This window comes from Camponotus floridanus, unplaced genomic scaffold, assembly GCF_003227725.1.
Source record: "Camponotus floridanus strain SB8 unplaced genomic scaffold, Cflo_v7.5 scaffold19, whole genome shotgun sequence".
Taxonomy (NCBI): domain Eukaryota; kingdom Metazoa; phylum Arthropoda; class Insecta; order Hymenoptera; family Formicidae; genus Camponotus; species Camponotus floridanus.
The window spans coordinates 157675-184162 of record NW_020229314.1 but is presented as its reverse complement, the minus strand read 5'-3'; the positions used below and the strand labels follow the sequence as shown (position 1 = coordinate 184162).

At 33.2% G+C, this 26488-nt stretch overlaps 1 protein-coding gene across 3 annotated transcripts in view; it reads right to left on the bottom strand.

Moving 5' to 3' along the window:
• The window catches only part of LOC105256121 (protein phosphatase Slingshot homolog), a 99173-nt gene that overhangs the window by 68527 nt on the left and 4158 nt on the right, over nt 1-26488 (bottom strand). For 2 of the 3 annotated variants that reach the window (XM_011265800.3, XM_011265799.3), the window contains exon 2: nt 20550-20605. In XM_011265800.3, the coding sequence (XP_011264102.2) occupies nt 20550-20605 (56 nt within the window). Of the gene's footprint in view, nt 1-9917; nt 10348-20549; nt 20606-26488 lie in introns of those variants that run through there. The other variant, XM_011265801.3, reaches the window with a different exon arrangement.

Genomic DNA, 26488 nt, shown 5'->3' with positions numbered 1-26488 from the left:
ATAATCGATGATAAGTCGCTTGACAAGAATGAGTGTACACAGATCGTGGATAAATCTCAAGTTGGTCGCGAAATAATTTTGTCGAACAAAATCGATCGATAAAATAAATTTAAAAATAATCCGAGTGTCGTTTGTGATATTTTATAAAAAGATTGACATAATTTTGATTTTTTTTATATTAATCTTATATTAGATATATTATAAAATATTGCCAACGAGAGTGAACTTAATAAAAATATATTTACACAAACGATTCCTCGCGCAATATTTTATTCGAAATTTTATATAATAAGTTACATAACAAATTATTATTCATTAAAACCTTTATTATATAGGATATATCGTGTAAGACGCATCTATTTGGTTTTGCACAACTAGTAGACGGGAAAATATAGAAAAAAAATAAATAATAAGAAGTGGATAATGAATATGCAGAATAATAACAAAACTGTGCAGATGATCGTTATCATGCTATATATGTACATAATCTAGCAAAATTTTTAACGGTTAGGTAACTCGTAGATGGTCTGCGAGAAAGCGTCATAAATCTCCGAATCTACACTTCCATCATTAAAAATAACCGGTTTTGCGCATTATTACCGCGTCGTGCGTTTACGTATCCTGCTTTCCTCGGTAATAAAGGTGAATCGATAGCGTCATTTTGGTTAAACTTTCTATTAAGAAGCCGATCAACGCTAAAGCGCTCGCTTTCGCTTAAACGACGAGTAATATCATCGTCTGTTTTCGGTGACGCAACTACAAGACAGGGAGATATCGGCAGACTTAATATAAAATCGTTAATTGTGATTCGATAATTAGTGTGGTTTTTTCGTACTATCTTAAATGTCAGTAACATGTGATGCTGACAATAGTATAGTAATAGATAGAGGAATATATACACTGTTATATATACATATATTTCTTATTTTACGCACATATTCCTCATATATATATATATATATATATATATATATATATATATATATATATGACGTGTAATTTATAAACATGAAGAATGGAAAGAATTTCCACGACTTACTTCGCCAACTACTCATACAACTATCAAGTACGAGAAACACATGAGAAAAGTTAGCGAAATATTCCAGACGAACGGGGAAGTAACAAAGAGCTAAGCGCATCGCATCGCATCGCATCATCTTCCCGGGAACACACCACGTGCTTCAGAGAGAGTCGCGAGTTTTATCTCCAAGAAACCCAGCTGAACCGAACCGGTTTTCACATTAATCTCCGCTTCGCATGAAGCCGTCCAAAGGAAGATCAACGAAACAACGAACGTGTCTACTCTCTTTTTAACGCGACGACGAAATTCGGAGCTTCTCATTTTGTAAATCAAATACGGTTGTGTTAACAATAGCGACGTATATTTGTTTTATATCCTTTCACACAATTTGTAATGCGATAGCTCGTCAAATATAAATATGAAAATCACACGTATACGTGATCAATTTTGCTGCATTATCATATGCGAAATGAAAACATTGTCGTGTCGATACATATTGATGTAAGTAAACGCCCTATTTATCCTGTGCAGGATTAACATATGTACATATATTTGGATATGTATGTTTGTAATTTTGGAAAAAAAATTTGAACCGTGTTCTTTGGCTTTGAAATAATTATACTTTTCTATATCTTTGCATATTAAAAATTAATTTATTAATCGCATATAGACATATAGCATCACAAATTCACGTTGCCGTGACTTTCGACATTGTTTCGATTCGTAGATGTCGCATAATTTATCCGTCAATTATATGCGCTTACGCGTCTATAATAGCGTCGTAAATTAGGGAGCCTTAAGGAAGAAACTGGCACTTTTTACTCGACCACGAAGACAGTGCCGATTATAACTGTTTTATTGTTACAAGAAATATAATCTCAGAAATGAGAATGTCATGACGAGAACTTGAATCGAAGTAACACTTTTGCCTCTCACAAGTCAATCTTATGTCTATTGCGCAATTTAGTGCTAATTAGTGACTAATTACGTTCTGCAATTGCGAGTTTAGTTTGTTCGAATACGTTCGCAGGAAATGGAATTACAGATGGAAATATTTAAGCCGCGATTAAGGATGCGTCTTGCCATTAAGAAGAAAATTCGAGCGAGAGATGAAAGGAAGCCGCAATTGAATGAATCGGAAATAATTACGACGAGATAATTATTGAAAGGTAGAATCGAATTTAAAATAAACATTGAATTGCATTGTGCGAATGATTAAATATATTCCCTCTGATGAATCAATTTTTTAAATCTTAATGAATGGGTATATCGTTAATTTTTCCAGACAACTCGTTTTTTGTTAAACTTGTAAAAATTAAAATTACAAATATATATTCTCTTAAATGATAAATTTTTAAAAATTTAATTTAAAATTTTTCAAATTATTTTTGAGGAAAAAATAACAAAACGTACAAAATTATTAGTATTTTTTTTTTTAGAGCTAATACCTCTGAAATTTCAAAGAGAACAAAGTGATGTAGTATTTTGCGTCATTTGCTTTCGAAATTTTACAAATTGCAAACAATGACATTACAAATGAAATTTCTATTATGCACGTCGTTATTCACAACGCACAATAACAGTTTGCGTACTTTGACAGTGCGTATTAATACCACGTTAAAAATTATATACAATGTTGTGAAAGCATTGAAATCGGAGATTATACAACATATACGATTAGATAAACTATTAGGCTCAACATCGACAGTCATCCATTCTATCGTTATTTGCACCTTAAACATTATCTCGACAGTCTTATTCGTCGTCTCGATACGGCATGTATTTTACATTGAGAATCATTGCGCAATCGTTGGATGACATACGTTCTAAGCAGATGACGCGCGGCGATTCCGCTAAAAAACGCGATGAGTGATGCGCATCGCTGCTGACCGGCAAGCAAAGAGTAGTTTCGCTGTCGTAGGTGAACAACGTATCATTGTTCCCAGTCGTGTACTCGCGTACCGAACATTTCCGAGCAAAGATGCCTCCCGAGCCGTAGCTTACATTAATTCTCTCATTTATATAAATCCATGTAATTTTGACACTTGTACGTGTGACGTCTTACAAGCATCTTTGCACATTTTCGATACATTAGTTTCCACCTCGTAATGCATTTTAAGAAAAAATTCTGTGTTTGTATATGTAATTTCTCCTGCGTTTTTAGATTTATTGAGAAAGGTACTTTGGAAATTGATTCTCTCTCTGAAGGAAAAAATCTTTTCCCGACAGTGATATATAAAAAAGAATTATTTTGATTACGCAATATTTTGCACCTTTTAATATCCAAGTTAATATTCAGTTTCTACATTCGAGCTGCCGCCAACAGCCATTTTTAAATACGATACCCGTAGATTTATCAGACGATTATAAATGATTTATGATAAATTTGATTTCAGCTATCTAACAAAGATCAGGACAGCAATCTTCGATTATTCGCCTCTCTCCCCTTGGTCTGCTATATATATATGTATATATGCTAGCTTCCGTGTTGTGAGTCTCGTTTCTAAGCAACACCGCATTGCTGTACATTTCTACGAAAGTGATAATCGAATGTACACCAAACGTGACGATGACTCCGAAAGGTTATTGACCTGACGATATTCTTAACAACTATTACGTCATATAAACTCTGTAGAAAAAAATGCAAATAAATCAAAAAACTTTTTAATCCTAAGTAATTGGTTAGAGTAGTGACTTATTAGATTAAATAACTTTGCCGATACGATATTGCGCGAAATGAGACGTATAGTTTAGTCTTGAGGGAAAAAATATGTACTTCAATTGTGCGCATCGAAGCGAAAGTTCTTACGAGCCGACATGACCAACGAAAACAGATTTTATGAGACGAAACCAATTTACTTGCCGGACAAAAGTCGAATCTACATAAACAAATCAAGCATGTCATCGTGTGTATCCGTCCAGAAAATTGATGGAAAGTAGCCCCAAGGCAACCTAGGGTGAGCAATACACTTTGATTGCCTCAAATTGCCGAGTAATTTGAAGGCAAAAAACAATCTCTCCAAGAGACGAGGAACGGTAAAAGTGGATTATGCAAATATGTGACAAGTATCTGCAAGGTTAACACGGATAATCACTTTGGGATAATAATAATTATGTGATTCGAAGACGATTTATTATTACGCAACCGACTGTATTGCCTTTTATGCGTGCTGTTTTTATCTCTTTATAGAAATCAATCGTTCAATATTGATACTGATGAAAGGGAAAAGGATATTCGTGAGTTTACAAAATAATAAAATGGCTCTTTCGCGAATTATACGTTAATCTAAAATTCGTTACGCGAGGATGATTCGCACGATGATTAAATCAAATTTTTGCATTCTCACAAAGCTCCACATTCAATTGCGCAAATAAAACATTTTTCGCGCAACTTGATTAATACGAATCGCTATTCTATTAAATTGAAGAGATTTGTAATTTTCAGCGATAAATTTTCTGTCGACTATCATATTTAACCAGCTATTAATTGTCAATTCACGACGGATAATGTCAAGCTAAGACAATCGAGAATCGAATCTAATTTGATTTAACGACTGTAATTTTCTAAGTTCATAAATACGCTACGATGATTATAAGCTTTTGCGAGGAAATTTTTGCACAATCAGCATAATATAAATGCGATAATTAAATTTTGCAAACAATATTTACATTAATAATCCTATAATTACACAGTTAATTGTGATCTATCGGTAATTCGTACATATATATATATTTATTTACTTCAATTTACGTACAATTTCTTGCATTCACGTGTATGAAATTTTTTTGCTTGTAACAAACTAAGTTTAAGTTGTAACTGTTTTCAGCAACGCAATAATTGCCAATCAATCTTCAATTTTGTTACTTTCGTCGACAATAAAGAAAGTTGCCGTGGCTAGACATTATTTATATGCATTTCACTCGCAGTAGCAGCTGGTAATATTTTATGCGGCAAAATTACGACACGTACGAAAGAGCGTCGTCGAGGAGCAAAACTATTGAAAAAAATCGTGACGAAAAGCAGGAGAAGGCAGACGAATAATCGCCGCGTCATGTCTGCGTAGAATCGAAGAGAAAGAAAATCTATTTTCGATAAACGATAATCTCGTTTTGAGTACGTCGTATATAATCACTCGTGCAACTCTATTACCGGATCGTATACGCTCCTCGCATAGGCGCGATGTAAAGAAAATTAATCGTCGGTTTCGCGTTGCGGGACTTTTCGCTATTAAATACCTAGAGGGAAACGCATCGACGAGTTTCTCCAAGTCGGCGTACGCCAACATTTCTTTTTTTTTCCCCTCGCGATCACGATCAGGTGCCGCGCATATCAGTGGTATTAATCTCGGACTTAATTGGGGTTTCGTTCAGGAATTACATAATGCGAAGTTAACGATCTTAAGATAATCGCGTGGTCTGCCCGCGACTATAAATATCGGTCTCGGGGCTTACGTACACGTACGGCTTACGTACGGCGGACGTACACCAACACTCGAATATACTCGCAATGTATTGATTTACGATCGGCGGCGTGCGCACGGGAGAGGAAGATAACAAACCGACCGTGTTCGATTCGACGATTACTCGGCAATAATATCGTCGCTACGATTTATATCTCGCAATGAGAACCGTTAGAGCCGGGGCAAGAGAATGTTATGGAAGACAGCTGTGGCGAATACGGGAGCTGGACTGCCTTTTTCTAACGGTTACCCCGCGAGAGATACCACCGCGCGTCCGATCGCGAATTTATAATCACCGCTACTTAGGAAGTATCGATTGTCTCTGCTCGCATCTTCGACATCTTCCGCGCTTGTGTAAAAACGTTCATCGTTCGGTTCATCCATTTAACGAAATAATATTGGCATCGCGAACCGACAGTTGTTTTGTTATTATCGGAAAATGTTACTCTTTCGAGACGGTAATACTTTGTGAGACAAGAATTACATCTACATATACGTACATATAAATGTGCTAAAGCGAATACAAAACATTCTCAATTTCTATCGAAATACCTTATTCATTTGAGAAAAATATACGATAGAAATTAATAAATTAAAATGATAGATGTTTACGTGAAAAATACATTTTGCACAATATTATTTATAATTACTCTCACTTTAACACAAAGATATTACTGAATACCTTTTTTTCATGAGACATTCATGCCGTAACGCTTCAACGTCTCTAAATATATTTATAGGCCACAGGAGGCAAACTTTTTCCCAGGGAGCCTTTCTCGACAAATAATCAGGGTTCCCTTTCACACCTCGTTCGTACAAAAGCGCGCAGCTGATGCTCCGAATCAGCTGACGCTGACACAAAGGGCATTGCTTCCAATATACATACACATATGGTACTTGCCAACGCGCAGAGTGTCAGCATTCGATGTATAATTCCGGACAAAATTTAAAAGCTTTTTAATTCGTCGATGCAATTTATAAACAACTTGTTTACAAGAATTTTTTAATATAAAATAACTAAATCTGTCCTTTATCGATCGATATATCTTTCTATAAATTTTTAATTATGTTATCGTAAGATATTTAGAGAAAACAACGTAAACAATTTTTCCTTGTTTAAAAATCAATTTCACTTTTTTTTATATGCATAAAGTCAATTTATTTTTAACATAGCTGTCGACTCTGTTAGTCATTTTAACGCGTAATGTATTTGATTCAAATTTAATATTAATAAACATTAGCAATGATATATTACGTACACTTTATCCCAAGAGGCCGTTAAATTACTCAATTATGCAAAAATGGATAGAAATACATTATTATGGATACATTTTATGCATTTATAAATATAAAATTAGTAAAACTGTAAATGTTAACTGAAATGAACTCTTTCAGTCTTTTTTTAGAAAAAAAAAAAAAGTTACGCAAAATGCTGAGAGAAAGAAAAGAAACATTTTGTTTTTATTTTATTACGTGTCATTTTATAAAATATAATAGGATCTCGAACCAATTATAAACAATTTAATTGTCGTTTATTCGAAATTTATTATTTAAAATTATATCATTACATGAAAAAATAAAACGTCAAAATGTCTACGTATTTATTAGCCTTTACGTACTTTTTTCTTATTATAGACTGCATCTCCTTGATAAATTTCGTCGATTTGTCTTGCTTTCGCATATCGTAGTTTACGTAGACTATTCAACTGCGATTTACATAAAATATCGTCTTTCGCTCTCTCTGTAAATATACCTGCGCGCCATCCGATTATAATTTCTCGTCAGACCAAATACCTCATCGAGACTGGCATGCGAGCTCGAGTCTGTTATAGACGGAGAATAGGTTAGGGATCCTTGCGGTTCGAAAAAAAGAACAAAGAATAAGATATTCGTATGCCGGTAAAGGCAGCGTTGCCAAGCATCCTACCATCTTAAACTGGACCATTGCTAACGGTACGATCAAGCACCCGTCTCCTGCATAATTTCTGATCTCTCAATTAATCCTCGCTGTACAAACTTTTGGAAAAATATTTCATACGATATTATTCGCGTGAAGGGAAAACCGATTTCGAACAAAGACTGAAAATTGCAGAAAATAATCGCGAAAGAAAATTTGAATAATTTTTAAAAATATTTCACACATTATACAAGACACTTGTATAATACAGATCACTTGTGAAATATTAAAATTAATAATTCGTGCTTAGATGACGCTAGTGTACTTTTCAAAATACACGATTATCGATAAATATAATAAATATACTATCGATTATTTGTTATTTCAAAACTTTTAAATTTGCATCTTTTATACAGAGAGATAGTCCCATTTAATTATTCACATAACACTTATCGTTTAAAATCTGAAAAATCAAACAAATCACATGGCAGATTATTGCGGTCTGCTGTCTTTTTCCACGATAAAAAGTTAATTGCACGATACCAACACTCGAATATTCCGGATGAGATTGCGTCGATAAAATGAGTGCGTAATATTTATTTTCTTCTATAAATCATAATTTCCGAACAATTAACAAAATTGCCGATCAAAAAGAAGTTATAAATCTCTCGATCTACAGTTATATCGAACGTTTATGCTAAGCATGTCTCGGGTGTATCTGTCTAAAACGAAATAATCGCGTAGAAAAAAAAAGCGAATGTAATCAAGATTGCATCAGCAAGAACGGTAAAACGAAATAAAAATCGGAATAAAATAGAGAAAATTGAAACAAGATTATACACTAGCTCTAGAACATTAAACTCATACATTTAACGCGCATACGGTTCTCGAGTATTATTCGCACAAACTTGGATTTATATAGATATTATATTATATTTCGAAATTTGGCAATATGTTCAAATTTTTATTTCATCTCATATTAATATTTTAACAAAAGTTGAAAAAAATCAAATCAATCGTTACTCGGGATCGACGTTTAGTCGAGTAGTGTTATTTTTTCACGAGAAAATTTAAATTGATTTCCTTTCAATTTAGGTAGTGTACGCAATTACTTTTAACATTCGATAAATTAGCTCGAACGAGCATTTTCCGTTATAATCCGTTGTAATCTTTTGAGCTTACAATTAGACTGTAAAACGAGCAACGACTTCTTCGCACTCGTAGGATTAAGGATTAAGGAATTATATTATCGATCGTTTCTACTGCGCGCGGATTAGATTGTTGACGCCAATTCTCATCGTGCGAACAATGCTCATTCGATATCTGCTTTAATATGCCACGAAAATGACACTCGATTTACGATGCCGTTTTACAACGATCAGAATTATGTATACGAAAGCATGTACAAAAGTGTTTGTAACACGACATTTACGCGATGTTATCGTAAACACGACGCGTTGGTCTCTCTTTGTTTGACTTTAAACTGTCCTTTATTGCCCGAAAAAAAAACTGGTGTCTTCAAGTCATACTTGAAATGACTTAGACACATCTCAAGCATACCTTTCATATTTATAATGTAGAATTCATAGCGATATTTCCCTTTAATTATAATAATTATTGTTAAACGCTAAATATATTTAATTATATGTAACATTTATTATAACCACTAATATTTTAATAAATATATATTTAGTGGATATAAATATTTATTAAAATATTTAATTGGTAAATATTTGTAGCTACTTGTTTTCTAAAAACTTAAAGAGAAATTTCTCGAGACAAGAATGACTCGCGAATATACAGTTAATTTTAAGGTTAACGTCAAATAATATTTAAAGCATATTCCACGATCGGCATATGTAATTATCATCTTTTAAAAAATTACAAAGCACTTTGTAAAACAAAACATATTTTTCAGACTTATTTAAAGAAATAATTAATTATTAATAATCGAGTGTCATATCGATGTAAAACTGTTGCGCGTTTCCATCACCGTATTTTATATACAATCGCTTGTATCAACAGTTGTACGTTGAAAATTACAAATAAACATCGAGGTTAAGATCGAGGGAAAACGGGCATTGTAACGTAAATCGCTATTAAATATTTAATGTTTTGGCTTGAATCAATTTACATCAAGTGTTTGATACGCTCGTAAAAAGACGGCAAATATTGACAATATTGCGTTCGACGATCGACATTGTGACACGAGCATTACAGCAACAACATTCGGACACGCATTCTCGGCATATATTTTTCTGCAACTCAGAGTTGCTCATCGTCCATTTAGTTTACCCAATCTCGGATGAATGGTTCAATGTCCCTTTCTAAATCACAGTCGTTGCTATAACGTAAACAGTCTCGATCTCGGTCAACGGATAAACGGTCACGGATCAAACCGAGGGAGCCGAATCCCCCTCTCTTTTCGGAGCACTTTACCCGCTTTACAATATTTTTTTCCCTACTCGGAATTGTAATTTAGACGCGCGTACACGATCGGTGACATGATCAACGAGCAATTACAAGTAAGGGAACATACCTGATGTACTGGATGTAGCCGTGTCTGGCGTCTTCGAGCAGGAACCCCGCAGGGTTCCTCATCTCGATGTTTTCGAAGACCATCGGAGTTCGTCCACGAGACACCCCGCGCGCTCGATGCGAGTGTACAGAACTTAACCACTCTGCCTCTCCATCAATCTTCTTTTCGCTACGTTGCACTTGACTCGCGCGAGCACATTTAAAACGCGCGTTGCACGAATCCTTCGACACGCTCACGCTCGTCGAACGATTCTTCCGAAAGGATCGCGTATCCCCGAGACATCGTCTCTCTTTCTCTCTCTTTCGAAGAGCCAGCGTCGCGACGATGACGGCGACGCTAAACCTCGACTCGACGCTAAATTCACGCGACCGAACACGAGAGGCGGCGTTTCACGCCGAAGCGACGCGCGATCGACGTCCACCCGTGCGACGTCGTTGGACGACTGAGGCAAAAGCTTTCTCGAGCAGGCGCAAAGAGGCGCGCGGCGCGCGAGAGAGTCTTCCCCCTCCATTCTACTCTGCGCTCCCCGCTCCCCGCTCCCCGCCACTTATTTCGCAGCCGTCACGCAGATTCACCGAGCTTACGCTCGAAGCAGCTTCTCGATCGATGAAGATGCGCATCGTATATCGCAGAGAGAGAGAGAGAGAGAAAGAGAAAAACACGTTTTCTCGCATCACGGCACCTTAAAATGTTTTCATCATTTTCATATATTATGACGTATATGTAGATGGTATGTTAAATAAAATTGAATATATGACAAAATGTGTTAATCGTATTGATATCGACTGAATGCAACACAGCCAGTGTCTTATTCTACATTTATATAATTTTGCTTTCAATTGGTAAAATATAATAGGTATTTTACAGCAAAAAAAGACTATATATCGAAACATTATTGTAGATTGCGAGGAGACCTTGAAGACTCGTCATGCGTTTCATCCTCGCGAAATCATCGGCCTAAACACTTTGAATATAATTAAAAGAAAAGGATCGTGATATTTTTAATATATTGGTTGTCTAATGAGCTCGGAATTTTTTTTTCTCTTTTACAAAAATTAAACTAAAAATCCATTAAAAAATTTTAATATGAAATATGTTTCACGAAATTTAAAATTTTGTTAATATAAAGTTTTTCTGAAATTAAATAAAATTTTCTCCTCTCTCTCTCTGTCTCTCTCTCTCTCTCTCTCTTTTTGCTCAGTTTGTCTATCTTAAATTATATTTATCAGAATAATTTTCATCGTCAAATAATTTTTCTCGATCAAATCTTGTTCTTATTTTTGACCAAAAAAAAATACCAAAATTTAAAAATTAAATTTTAATTAAAATTTTTATTATTTAACACACTACGTATACACATATAGATTTTACGAAAGACCTTATACATACTAAAAGCTATATTTCACTGAACAAATCTCAATTGTAATTCAAAATGAATTGGTCATATACGCTGTCCGACATGAATAAATATGCGGTAATTGCTAGACGAAGACAGTGTCATCAAAATTATGTAATCAAATAACGTCAATATTAATCAACATTGTCTTTTTCTTAATCTTCTTTTACACTGAATCTTTTTATTACATCACATTCGTATATTGAAACACACTAACTGTTGACAAAAGAACATCGTGCAAATCAAGCTTAATGGCGCCAAGTACTCTTTAATCAGTGAGCAATCTCATAAATTTGCCTCGTACATTACACCATCGAGTATATTTAGAGATTTATTGCATTACTCGACATGCACGTATCGTAACAATTGTCCATAATTAAGGGGAGGAGAGAGAGAGAGAGAGAGAGAGAGAGAGAGAGAGAGAGAGAGAGAGAGAGAGAGAGAGAGAGAGAGAGAGAGAGAGAGAGAGAGAGAGAGTATTGTGTCCATGATAACTAATAACATATAAACAATTCAAAAGTGTTCCAATTGCAAGAAATGGAAAGGTTCCAAAATAATTGTATAATGCAATGATATTCTGTATAAAATAATATCGTAAAATTTATTAATAATTTATTACTTATTATCAATTAATAGCAAAGAAGAATTTCCAATCAATTTGTTTGATATTTCACATTGTTGTACACTTCCATTCCATCAAAGCCATTTACTAGAAACGATATACTACAACTTTACTACAACAAATTGCTCTTATTTTTTTCTTTAGAATAAAAACTGTCACTGACCCAGTGTACTAGTTATCGCTACTCTACTCCATGAATATGCTATAATTTATACAATAAAATAGCTTATATATACAAAAATTGCTACAAAAACAAATAATAAAATGCTCGAAACATCAATCGATAATAAATATTAAGAATTGTGAAATCATGAAAAATTAAAAATTTAATCAATTGAATTATTTAAAAATTAATAATCGACTATGTCGCAATGTTTTCGCTGTAAAAATAATGATTTTTCGTAAAATAAAAATATTGATTTTTTAAAATATACCCGTATAAATATATCCCTATTTAATTGCATATAACCGCCCCATTGCAAACAGTGACTCATCGCACCATCCTACACGCGTTGGTAGACTCTTTTCTTCGAGATGTCATTATACAAATCGTTTCTCAATTTTTTTCACTGCCAAGGGGAGACGAACATGCGACGCATTAATCATCTACGTCAACCAGCCCGGTCTCCTACGATTGAAATCGCAATTATATAACCATAGGGTAAGCGAAACTAGGTCGTATTATATCTAAGATTACAAGGTAGTGTCGAATGACTTTGCAATATATTTTTCAATATTATTAATGTTTTCATTCCTAGTCAAGCATATCAGATACACGATATAATAGTTATCGGTCTGTTCCTTAGGCGTGATAGGCAAGATATTCGCATATAATTTACGAGCAAAATGCAAAAGAAAAAGTTACTGTAAACCTTGATAGACTTTTAATGCGAGGAATCACATTAATATTCCTAGTGCATCGTACTCTTACGTCACGCATATCAATGACGTAAAAATTAAGGAGAAATTCTCCCGTTCCCTCTCGATAATTCTCTCTCCTCTCGGAATAGTTAACATCTCAACTATCAGATCGATTCTCGGCGCACGAAACGCTGGAAATCTTGGACGACCGCACTGTTGAATATTCATGATTTAATCATTGACATATCGACAAATATATACGACTTCGTGGAAGAGAATAGGCTATGCATAAATTAATTGCGAATTGCTCGCGACAAGACTTTGATCAATTTTATATATATTTTAATAATCTGCTCTCTTTATTAAACTAGATTCTTTATCAGTTATTCGCTCGACTCGCGATAAAGCAAGAAACGTCAGAGCATGTCAGTTTATAGAGTTATTTAAAAGTGAATAAAATTTGAATACTAGTTTAATACAGATATTTAAAAGTAGATCAATAAGTAATATAGCCGAGTAACAGCGCTAATCACGATCCAATCGATTTGTATCATGCACATACCGATATCACGTTATTCATACACATGTCAGCTGACATCATCAGTGCATTGACCTTCGTTGTACGATTGTCGTATGTATATACGTACTCCGTTCGCTCCGGTTTGCCAGCTCATCCATGCAAAACGCGAGCAAACACCGTATAAACGCTAATATATTCGTAGAGAAGCTGAGAGACGGAATGTGCGTCTCGCTCGATAAACAACATCTATTCGCGAATCTATCCGATAGAGATATCATTGACTCCCGATTAAATAATAAATTTGCACAATTCGCTGGAACATCTTGCGACGAAATTATTTGCATTCGATGTTGCCGATAGAAACCTTCTGCGAAAATATAAAGTGAAATTTATTCTCGTCGAAAAAATTTGAATGTAAAAAATAATTATCAAAAAATTATTTATTAAAGGACAGAAAAATTTAAAAAAAAATGATTTATGTAAATGTAATTTTTTATCTCATATATACATATATATATATGTATATAAAACAAATTGTCTCGCATTTTCTTTGACATGTGAACGCTGCGAAAATTAATTAAAACAAAGATTGCACTTTTAATGTATTTTTGATATTTGCACAAACTCATCTGAACATGTCTTATGTACTGTAAAAATAGCGGTAGTGACAGCAAACGATATTTTAATGTCATTTAAAGTCCTCTTTATATCTATTATCTTTATAAAGCAAAATGCCAGGAAAGTTCAAAGGGCAGCATGCAATTTTTACATGCCGTTGCTCTCGTTAAAGATGCCTCCGCTAATGCGCTTGGAAAGGGAAATGTTATAATTGATTTTGCTCTCACTCAGTGCAAGATACATCGGTTTCGCATAATGGAAATGAAGATAAGAAAGTTTAAATAAATGATTCAATGTTCGCGATTTTAAGATGCCGTTTATTACGATATCTTTGAAGCCTTAAAATTGCGAACGTTGAGTCACTTATTTAAACATTTCTGCTTAATCATTTCCACTTTGAAATGCCGGATGCTCCATAAGAATATGTAAAACCAATGAACAAGAATATGCTTCCTATCATATATTTTTTGTCTAGTATATTTTTATAAACTGCTAGTTAATGATTTCTTTACACGAGATTTTATTAAAAAATTTTATTAAAAAAACTTCTCTCGCCGTATCTTTATAAATTATTATTATAATTATAAAATATTTAATTAAATTATGAATAATGAGGAACAGCGTCGAAGATAAAACTTAGACTTGGGAAATAATTTTGATAACAAATAAATGATTTCGTAAATTTTGATTCATGATGATTAGGGTATCGCAAGTATTCGTGAAAGGATATTTATAACTCATTAAAAATAATTTCCTCGACGAGTATAAACGGTATAAACAAACGTTCATCTTTTAAGTCTTTGTACAAATTGAAGTGCCGATTACATCCTTTCTCCACGTTGCTACCTATGCTGTATGAACAGGTTTTCTTATACCCTCGTGTGGATTCGCGCACGATATAAGCACAAATAAATGATTAGACACAATAAGCTGATGTAAATGATGGTGTATAGGATGTTTGAAAAAATTATCTTTCTCATATGTATAACTATAGAATTTTCCAAAACTTGAAACGATTCTTCAATGAAAATTTCTTCAAGATCAATTGTACTCATCTTTTACACAACACATCAAAATTAAACTAATAAAAAATCTAATAATTAATATTTAAGAAAAAACAAAAGACAAACGTTCGTCGATTTGCATTATTGATGCAGCTTGCTTAAAAATGACTTGTTTTATGATGCGAAAAATAATTATTAATATCTCGATATGTAGCAACAATTCAACTAATTTCTAAAATGTACAAAATACCCGTTTATGATGTTATTACCTCCTTTTTCCTCAAACAGTTAATTGAAAACTAAAAATTTTTTTGTTATAAAATTGAATGATTTTACTGGAAGTTTCAAAAAAGTAGGCTCGCTTTGTCAAAAATCCTTACATATTATTTCATGTCTTATCGAAAAAATTTTTATCGAAATACTATTTTCACGAACCTCGGTCAAGAACAATCGACTAATGCATGTCGTAAGAAGGAAACCAATTACCAAGTTTCGAGGCACGATCCAATCTCAAATTGTGTAAGATCGCTCTTTGTTTGCGTACGTCCGAGAAATGCTCGGCTGAAATATAGCGAATATAGTTCAGGGTTACATACGAAACTCTCGAAAACATTAGTAATTCGGCAAATATAGAGAATGATATCCAAAGCAAATATACGCATGTATCGAAATAATTAAAATTTCATATCATCAATGTAACTACTAAATGTATATGATGTGATTTCAAAGTAATCTCGGAACTCATTAAAGTGCCATTTAAAATAAAAAATATATAAAATTATATAGATGGAATTATTAAATTAATCATAATTAAATAACTAAAATTTTTAATTTTTAGCAATTTGGAAGCTTTTCGGTTTTAAATTAACCTCCTTATAATATCCTTGTATAAAATTTGCATTTTAGAATAATTAGATTTCTCGTTACATCTCGAATATTGAAAGAAAATAAAACTCAAAGATACAAAGAATAAATCGCGATGTAAAATGTCGTTAATCTGAAGAGGAAAAATCTTTTACCACGTATAGCGTGCCTATCGCAACTATAAATTCATGATCCGTAAGTTACTACTACAACATCCATATCCAGAGAAAGTAGATAATTAAAAGTAGGATTACAAATAGACGAGAAATAATATTTAATATTTCCTATATTCATTTCTCTCTGAAAATGTATCTATGAAAAACTATCGGAATCTGCGAGTCTATAATGAGCGATGTGTATGCGGCATTATCCACGTTAGCGAGAGAAAATACGTGTATATCCGGCTATTATCCTCACGAGTCTCGTGACTCTTTGTTAGTGAAATTTACGAACGATCAGGAATCCCGTTCAAGGTAGACCGCCTCGGCCGGCTTCGGGCATCCGAGAGAGCGGGTCGTCAGTTCTTACGAGCCTCGGCTCCTCTCCACTCGCGATGTGATATGATATTTACAGGTACGATCCATGCGTCTCTCTTAAAATGCGATGGTCGACAAAAGCGCCAACTTGCTTTTTAGCAACTCGATCGTTAACGAACCTGGAACTCGATATCGCACATTGAATTGTTACCGCGAGACATATCGAAATCGCAAACACTAGATAATTGGAGATAACTTGTTGCCTTAAAGGCAACAAAGTCTTGCGATCTCTACGACTGTAAAATAGGCCTTTACAATTGTCCATCCGACCGATACGACACGGAAAATTAGGACAGCGTCGAATACGCACGAGATTGCAGCTGAACCATAAGCCGGATGTCCCTTTCTTTTTCTTACAACGAGCGATCGAAATTTCCGTTCTTCGTGGCAAAGGCGACGAGGCGTGTAGAAAATTATGAACAAGTTAGGGCAACGTCTACCCCCCGTCACGGACACTAATGAGTTTGCGGTCGGGCTCTAAATTTATGGCAGGCCATAGGGAACGTGAAAGGAAAACGCATCGCCAGTTGTTGTCGAAGCGAAATGATATTTAACGTCGTATTGCGGCTGTGTCAAAATTTCTGTGAAAATTGAGGACGTGAAATTTATATTTATACATATACATGTATAAAATATAAACGTATATAATAATATATATTTAATCAAATTTATAATCAAAGCGTTCATTTATCGCATCGATGCTATCGATTATTTTCTCCCCGCGACGCCGCTACTAAATCTCGAAAGTTATAGAAACAAGTGGCATTAGTTTCACCCACGCGATTCGAATCATCGTACTAGAGTTGTGAAATAAGCATCGTTCGCGATTGCAGATCGCAATTAATGATAATTGCACTATTGACTATACGGTATCTACTATATAAGCGCTTCTGCCCCTTGGGCGACGAGGGCTAGACTTAATTGCAATTATAAATCTATATCAGTATCGCGATATCAGTTTAATTACTTTGACACTGTTTACGTTCTGTAATTGATATCTTGCGCATTTTGTTTGTCAAAGGTAATGAATTTAACGAAATATAAATGTTTTAATTAAACGGCGAAATATTAAGACTGTAAGAAATTATTAAGAATAATTTTGAATATATAATTCAATCAGGTTTATATATACATACATGTATATTATCGTCGACACACAAAAATATTTAAAAATTATCAACAAATGTATATTTTGGTATATTTAACGCAACATTTTTCCAATCACCCATAATTACAACTAATCATACATGTTATTTGTAAATTATGATACGTAATAAATGATATAAATAACTTTATAACATTTTATACATGCCAAACTTTGAATATATATGTGTATATGCATCGCCAAGTTACGAGACTTAAAATTTAAACGTACTTTGGGAAACAAATGCGGGCACAATAAAACTATATAAAAAATTAATGAGGCAACAGATATATATATATATATATATATATATATATATATATTTAAATTCTCATGACGAATTAATAGGTGCATTGCAAAATCAACCTCTTCTTCTAGAATAGCTTCGCAAGACTTTACGTTGGCAGTGGTCTGAACTTTAGCTGAGTTAAAAGGTCACGTATCGGATACGTGCCCTGCTGAAATGTGCCTTCCGAACAATCTAGTCAAAAATAGCAAGCGGGCATCGGTGCTGCCACAAGTTAAAGACCGAATGAAGAGTATTATATTACGATATTAATTGCCTAGAAATCGACTTTTCCATACAGAGATGAAATAGGCGGGAAAGCACATAATAATTCGTGATATATTGGTATAAATAATAATGCTTTATCTGAAATTGAAAACGATCGGGAATTCGTGACGCGGAATAAATCACAAAATATAAATGGAATGCCATTTTAATATTAATAAAACTGTGAATGAATAATAGATTTTTCATGATTTTCAAATCCATTTTCTTTAGCAAAATTATTAAGGAAAGGATAATAAAATCAAGCTTTAAAAGTTACATTCTTAAATCTTTTTAATTATTAAAAAAATCCATTATAATTTATTATTAAAAAAAAAGTATATAATTAACGACTCGCTTATTCCAGAATCAATACACAGAAATTATATTCCTTCCATTTATATTTTCATTTAATCGTATGAAAAAAATCTTAGCAATTTCTCTCATTCGCATTTCAATATCCGCGATTGAATTTCTCCCACGATCGCGACCCTTCGTTAGAGACAGAGTCTTTTTAATATCCGGTTACACACAAGGAGAAAGATTTTTTTCTTCTCTCCAACAATGAAGACTTCGATTACGTTTCTCGCGTAACGTAACGTTACGATCCGCGAGCGCGCGAGATGTTACGCAAACGCACGATAGAAAGTCAGACGATTAAGAGCGAAGCCTTCTACGATGACGACGACGACGACGACGAAGACGGCGACGGTCCCAGAATGAATCGGTTCCGCGGGGATTTCCTGCCATCGTACATATACATTCGCGCGTATGAGATTGGCGATGCTGCTCCGCATCCGAGAGGCAGGAAATTCGCACGCGCGAGCACGCACCGCTTTCCTCCGGGGAAGATCGAAATCGAGTTAAGCGAATTATAACGACGAAGCGACGTCTCGAAGGAGGAAGCCAAGACGCGCTTCCACGAGGAAGAAATCTCGTTTCATCGTTGATTAAATAACGCTACGCCGCGTTTTCTCGCTCTTCGTTATTTCCTGCTTAATAATCGACGCGGTTCCGGGAGCGCGACCGACAGCGACAATCGCGAATTTCAATTGTATTTTCGCGCGAATAAGCACCTTTCGCCCGGAAGAGATTGTTGAACGTTAGACGACTATACAGCTGATTCGTAAAGAATAGAGAGATATTTATCATCTTCATTTCACGACTTTGGCATCCACATCTCATTTTCCCAGATCAAAGTATTAAATTACTTGATTACAAAGAGCCCGGAAACATATTACAATATACATTTGCATATTTTTATGTATTTTTAATATTATCTTCCTTTTGTAAAGCCGAAAGGTATTTCAGAAAATAATTAGCTGTATTTTTATAATTGCAATTCATACGAATGAAATAATTAAATACAAAGATATATAAATATTTAAAGAAGTTATTATTTTCAAGTTATTGTCATTATTTTAAATATTACATATTTTGCTATCTTTGTACAATTGTATTATTATTTTAACGTTTAACGAAACTTTCTTGCATCGCGAAACAATTATTAATGCAGAAATAACGAGCCGCCTGAGCTCAAAGAAAAGGATCTCGAGATAAAATCTCGGAGACGCGTATAAAGTAAACTAATTTCAGATTAGGTATCCATTCGCATAGCGATAAGACCAGTGTTCATCGTTACACTACACTGATACTTGTCTCCAAGAATATAAACAGACTGAAACACGGCACTGTGAGCGGTTAAATTAATAAAAGTATTAGATGCATCTCGGATACTCCTCACCCCGCTGTTCCCGCGAGAGATCGTTATTTTCGCGAAAAAAATTTATTTTTGGAAAAAAAACAAATAAAATACGTACGAGTCCATACCATCTCCGCAGAAACTGCATAAGGAGAGTTTTATCAGATATCGAGACAGTTATCCTTGGAAAGCCGACCGAACGCCTATCGTACTTTCAATGATCGGTAAAGCAATCGGGAGAGCAAATTACTCGTAGAGAGAACTGCTACCAGTCGAGATAGCTATCGTTTGTCGCTTATCACGACTTATTAACCTGTGCTCGTGTTAAATTTCGCTTAATTTCGCGCTTTTCGAAACCGGTAGCCAGTAGTTACGGTGACAAGCGACAAGACCAGCCGCGAAAACATTCTGTGTGCGAGATGAGACACGAAGTCTCCACCAAGTCGCACACACTTAATGGTCTTGTGTGTAATTCGATCTTATCATCGTTGAAACTGGGTACATATACGTACTCGCTTATACAGGGTGTTGCCGAGTTCGCTGAGATATCGTAAAGTCGGAGTAAGATTGCTCGATAGGACGATATTGCGAGAATAATGTATAATTTAACGTATAATTTACGCGTTTCGGTGAAAAAACGATATTTTGAAATATCTCTGATTTATTGTATATTTTCGTATTGTTTCGTGCACAAGAAGTAACTTTACATACATTCTTTTATCAAAATATCTATTATTGCCTACCATGTCTATATTCTAATAGAAGTAGCCTATTTTGCGTGAAAAACATTAATAATCATTTGTATAAGCATTTACCTTTTGCAGCTTCTCGTAGTATCCTCGTCATCAGCCGGTGCACCTGCTCCCGAATCCTAAAAAATACAATAATTTTTATGTCATCTTATAACGTACAAAAATATCTTTAATAAAAGGAACTTTACTTTTAGCATTAATCCTCAAAAATTGAAGATCCAACGTTATATAAATCACGATTTTATCATTTAATAATATAATTTTTAAAAAATTAATAATTAATAAGGCAAAATTCTCATCTTGTTTGTGCTTCGTCTTTTCTCATTTAGCCAATTCGCAGCGTTAATAATTTGCGGTAAAAGTGCCAAAAAAAGACAACGTAGATGTGAAATTATGTCAATAATTTCATGACGAAAAAAACACGAACAAGCCTTTATTCGCCCTCCTTCCCTTCCCTTCTATCCGAAGATAATTGAGGCATCGTGACCACAACGAAACGTCAGAACGGCAAACAGTCGTATATTCGAAGACAATAGAGCAAGCTACCGAAAAAACTGCGCAAACACTCAATTCGAAAGTTTATATAACTCTGATGAAACATTGTTGGCAGTGCAAACAAACTTGCCGTAAAAAACAGAAATGTTGGAAAGAAATTGGCAATTTTATACTTGGCAAATAAAAATTTTCCGTGTTGATGAATGAACCATTTTTTTTTTTATTAGTATTCAAACCGATCTTGACTCAAATAAATAAAACTATGTAACCAAATCTTTGAATCTATTTTTTTTTTATTTAGTTGAGAATTACTTTTGAAATGCATTATAATCGGTAATTTTTCATTTAAAACTTTAGATAGATTATTTTTTAATCTCCATTTTATTCTTCATTACATTAAATTGGCAAATTATTTTCATAATTTTTATATATTTGAATAAAATCTGACTGCCTAAAGTTTTAAATATTTTTTAATCTGAATAAAATCTGAATAAAATAGTAATTTGTAATTCTTGAAATTTGTATTTATACTAGTTGTTAATTAAATTATTAAAATAACTTTTTAAAATTACTTTAATAATTTAATTAATACCTAGTATAAACAACTAATATAAATATAATGTGTTTACTTTAATAAATGCATGTTATACCTAAAATGTTTATTACATGTATTTATACATCAATGGATATGTAAAAAGTAATTTCGTTTTTATCTCTCTCTCTCTCTCTCTCTCTCTCTCTCGATACGCGAAGTTAATATATTATAGCAAAATTTATAGCGTTGCTTTATATCGCTTCTCCCATATATAATGTAACGAGACATTTCCACGCGTCATTTGGCTGCATGTAGACTACGCGCCCGTGTGCGATAGCTCTTTTATTAATAAAGTACATCGTAAATATCAAAAGAGGATACGAAGAGCTCGAATCCTGCGCCGTGGCGCACAGTCACGCGGAAAACGAACCCTCGAAATCAATAGACGACCAGGAGCCCAAGGCCACCCTTGTACCGCAACGTTAAAAAAATGCAACTAGCCCTTTCGTATATTAAGTGCACTTAATGCTCTACATGCAAAGCGCACGATAGGGCAACCCCTTTCTAGTCCCTCGAAACCAAGGATGCTCGACAAGCGAGCAAAATGAATTGTCCTCGAGAATGTTTTTTCGCATAAATACGATATACTAGAAAAATTGCAATGCAATAATTTTTATAATTTACGCATCGACAAAGAAAAATCACGTTGCAAATGTATATATATCCATCTTAATTATCTTAACATTATCTCTATTTTAACTTTACTTTATTAAAGTCTTTACGAAATGTTCATTTCTTTTTTTATTTTTAAAGATTTTTTTCGCGCTAAAATGTATAGTAAGTAAAATAAAATATATCAAAATTGTGCTTGGATAAATACCAAACACAACTTTAGGCTATGAAAAATTAACAAAAAAATATTTTATGTAGAGTATTTCCAAAGAATAGAAATATTTTTTATCTTCACGGACACAATTACAAATTATAATCACTATATAAAGGCAGTTAGCTATTACGTAATATCGTTCAGCTAAATATATTTTCAGCATATAAATTCAGATACTAAAATTTCAAAAATATTCATCAATATTATGTAGTTTAAGACATTCTTTCAGTTAAAATGCAAAATATGCAAAATATAATATTCTGGAATTATCCTCGAAGAAGATATTTTACAATCGCGGTTAAGAAAATTGATCGTGTGAATGCATAAAACACGCACGCGCTCTCTCTATTATAGAAGCGCAGTACAATTTTCCAATCTTGCCTTAGCGCAGCTTAAAATAGAACCTTTCATTTGCTGAAAGGAAGATTGCGCCTGGCTGATGCAAGAGAGAAAGAGAGAGAGAGACACAAGGCGAGAAGGAAGGAGCAGTTGAGGTCCACAGCTTTTTTAATTGTGGCTTTCAAGGCGAATACACAGAGAATGCACAGCAGCAGGCGATACAAAGTGAATTCGCCGCTACCATTATAAGCATTTCTAATTTTTCAATACTCTTCACACAATCTTTCATTTCCAAATTCATCAGTCAATTTAATTCGAATCATGTGGGAGTATACTTTTTTTTATTACATCAATATTACTTTAGCCCAGAATCAATAACATTTTTGCAATATTTCCAGATTTTAGAAAAAAAAAAGAAGTAAATACATAGTTTTGCACGTTGCATTAAAAATATTTAAGGTGTTTTAAAAGTTGTGAGAATATAATAGCATTTACATGAAATGATTTAAAGTACCGTTTCAAGAAGTAAGTCTGAGCGTTGTATTACGACACATGACCTTTCCAGTACACTTCCCACTCATCTTCACTTTTACTCACAATAAACAAGGGGCACAGTTCTAGATACGTTCAAGCTACTGCATGTACAGGGAGTTTCGAAAATAGCAATGTTCATGCTAGTTTTCATGTTTTCTCCCATGAAAAAATGGGAGTAATTAAATGTAACTATTAAAATTAGCAATTTGTTGATATTCCAGAACATTACAACAAATTTATGTTTATATTAATATTGTAATGTTATTAATATGTAATTTATTTGTAACTTATTTGTATTCCGATTCATAAAAGTGGAATAAACGTACACGTTAATAAAAATTTTTTCACAATGTGAAATAATAATTGTAGTCACAATTTTGTCATGTAACAACAATTTTTAATACTAGAAGAGACTTGATTTATTGAGGAAATATATGTTCAAATTATGCGTATGAAATGATTTGCGAAATTATTTTATTTTGAGAAAGCAAATGACTGATACCACAGATTACCTGGTCAATGTTAATTATTTCGTCATTTTGATTAGGTTATCGCATTATGCGATTACTGCTATACAGATAAACTGCCAAATAAATTATATTTATTACGTGATATTTAAACGATCTAAATATGTGCAAAATATACGTTGCTATTAACTTTTCTTTTGACAAAAAACAGGGTAGGATTGATAACTCTATGTTATTATATCAAATGTTACGGTTGTATAAATTTTGTAAGAAATAATTACATTTTCCATCAAATCACACATTATGAAATAAAAGATAAGACATTTACATTTTATCTTATCTCAAAATAAATTTATACTCAATATTAATCAACTCCAATAGCTTTATCTTATATCGATCAATATGCTTTACTTGTCGAGATTGTATCAATGTTTAAGAAAAATCATTGAAGAATTTCTCATGAATATATCGTGAGAAAGCGAAATCAACTGCACATACATGTGGTAGGGTATCTCTATTAAGGTGAATGTATCGAGAGCTAATGTATACATATATAAACATTGAGAGAAATGCGAGGTAATTCATCTGGGATCGTTTGAATATTGTCGTACGCGATCGCAAATCTCGCATCCGCGTTTCGCCAGTCGTCAGTTTCGAATGCAATTGTAATCTGAAATTCGCATCGTTTCAGATACGTGTATTATATAACTTTAGACCGTCAGATTTCTCTGTTTAAATATTTGTCTTTGTGCGAAAATAGTCTCGATTTCGACTTTAACACATGTTGTTTTTATTCCATCTTTATAAATCAGAGATCACAATAACAGGACATTGTAAAAGGGAGTAATTAATATTTCGTAGATAACGAAACAACAGATATATGTAACTATGCACATATCGTTAAACAAAAGCTCCATAAAAATGCATCGTCAGATATAAATTCAAAGAAAATTTCACGTATATGATTCGAGTAATATCGACCTCTCTTGTGTATCAAAGATCATTTATGTCCGCATCAGCGCGTATAAATCTTGATAATTCCATCTGTCGTTTCTTTAGGATTGCTCAATGCATAATCTTTTAGCTTAGTTGACTCTGCGCTCAAAAAATATATTTTAGCTGTTTATGCGCAGTTATGTCCATTAATTAAAACAAAACCCTGAAGCACTAATCATGTTACGAAAATATATATAACTCAAAATAAAATAATTGAATTTGTAAAAAGTCAATGTTAAAAACATACAGCTTTTCGTAACAAATAGTCAACAAATTCAAATATTAGAGCATATTTAAATAATATGTGTCATTTATTTAAAAAAAATAAGATTTTAAAGCAAAATAGATTTAATAAAATTTACTTTATAATAATAGAAAATTCAATACGTATCATAAATCAAAATAATAACGATATTAATAATGAATTAAGGAAACTTTCACTTTTTAACAAAGTTCATAATGTATCGTTTGTCATAATTGCGCATGTCCAAAATACGTAACAAAAAGAGAATATAATACAGAGATACCATCTAAGGAAACAGAGAATACACTTTCGGATCCTATAATGTGCTTTCTAACAATATAACTGGATTGCACATAAATTAGTGTTACAACGGTTACGTGTCGATCTATCTTAATGCTTAATTGCACCATTGCTTAATTAAGAAGGCTAAAAAAAGCAAGCACGGCTTGTACGTGACGAACAATACACAACAGTTACGCATGAGAATTTGTGCAAAATCGAGGTGATAAATACATATCCAAATAGATAGATGAATCACTCTTTGTAAGTGTATAATGTTTTAATTACAAGTGCGTAATTTTAATTCTTAAAAATATTAAAAATGTTATTAATTTTTTATGCTTTTACAAAATGATTTTAAATTAAAATCTTTATAAAACTCTTTATAAAAAATGCATTATGTAAAGTAGTACTATTATATGTAAAAACAAAATTTGTATTTTAGAAAAAGAAACTATTTTTTTCTATTTTAAACTTATTTTATCACCAATTGTTTTAAAACTCGTTAATTCTTTTTTGCGTACAAGTACTTTGACACAAATGTAATCACATTTATAATTGAGATACAGTTTATCGCGTCAACGAAATGAACTGATTTGTTAGCGAAAAAAAAATAATTACATTCACCGAAATACATAAAAGTCACGCAGAGTATATCACGTGCAATGATAGAAAACATAATCTTACCCAATTTTAAGTAGTCTGCCTCATAATTATTAATACCTTGTGTGGCGACTTATGCCTTTGCGTGCTAATATGCACAAAATATACGCGTGTCCATAATGTCGTATGGTCGTTAAAATGACTTTCTCTACTCGATGTAATTTGCGTGTTGCTTAGCATGCCCCGTTATCGTACATCTTGATTATCCTCGAAGAAAAGTATGCGATTAATTCGAGTAACGGTCGTTGTTCGCTTCAATTATCTTTACAGAAATTGTTATTATACTTGTATCTCCGCGATTCGCAGATTTTTAAACTCATCAAAACTTAATTTACTTTATACACTAACTTGTCACGAGTATTTGTGACTGTAATAAATTTTCATAACAAAAAATGTATCCAATATCCTAAAAATAAAGAAGTTAAACGTATAAGAGTCTAGTCTCCTAAACGTCTTTCTTTTCAAAATTTTTTAAAAACAATATAAATCTAACAATATAATACTCTGATAAATACAAATTTTTTCTTTCTATTTCAAACAAATTTAATAAACGAAAGAAATCTG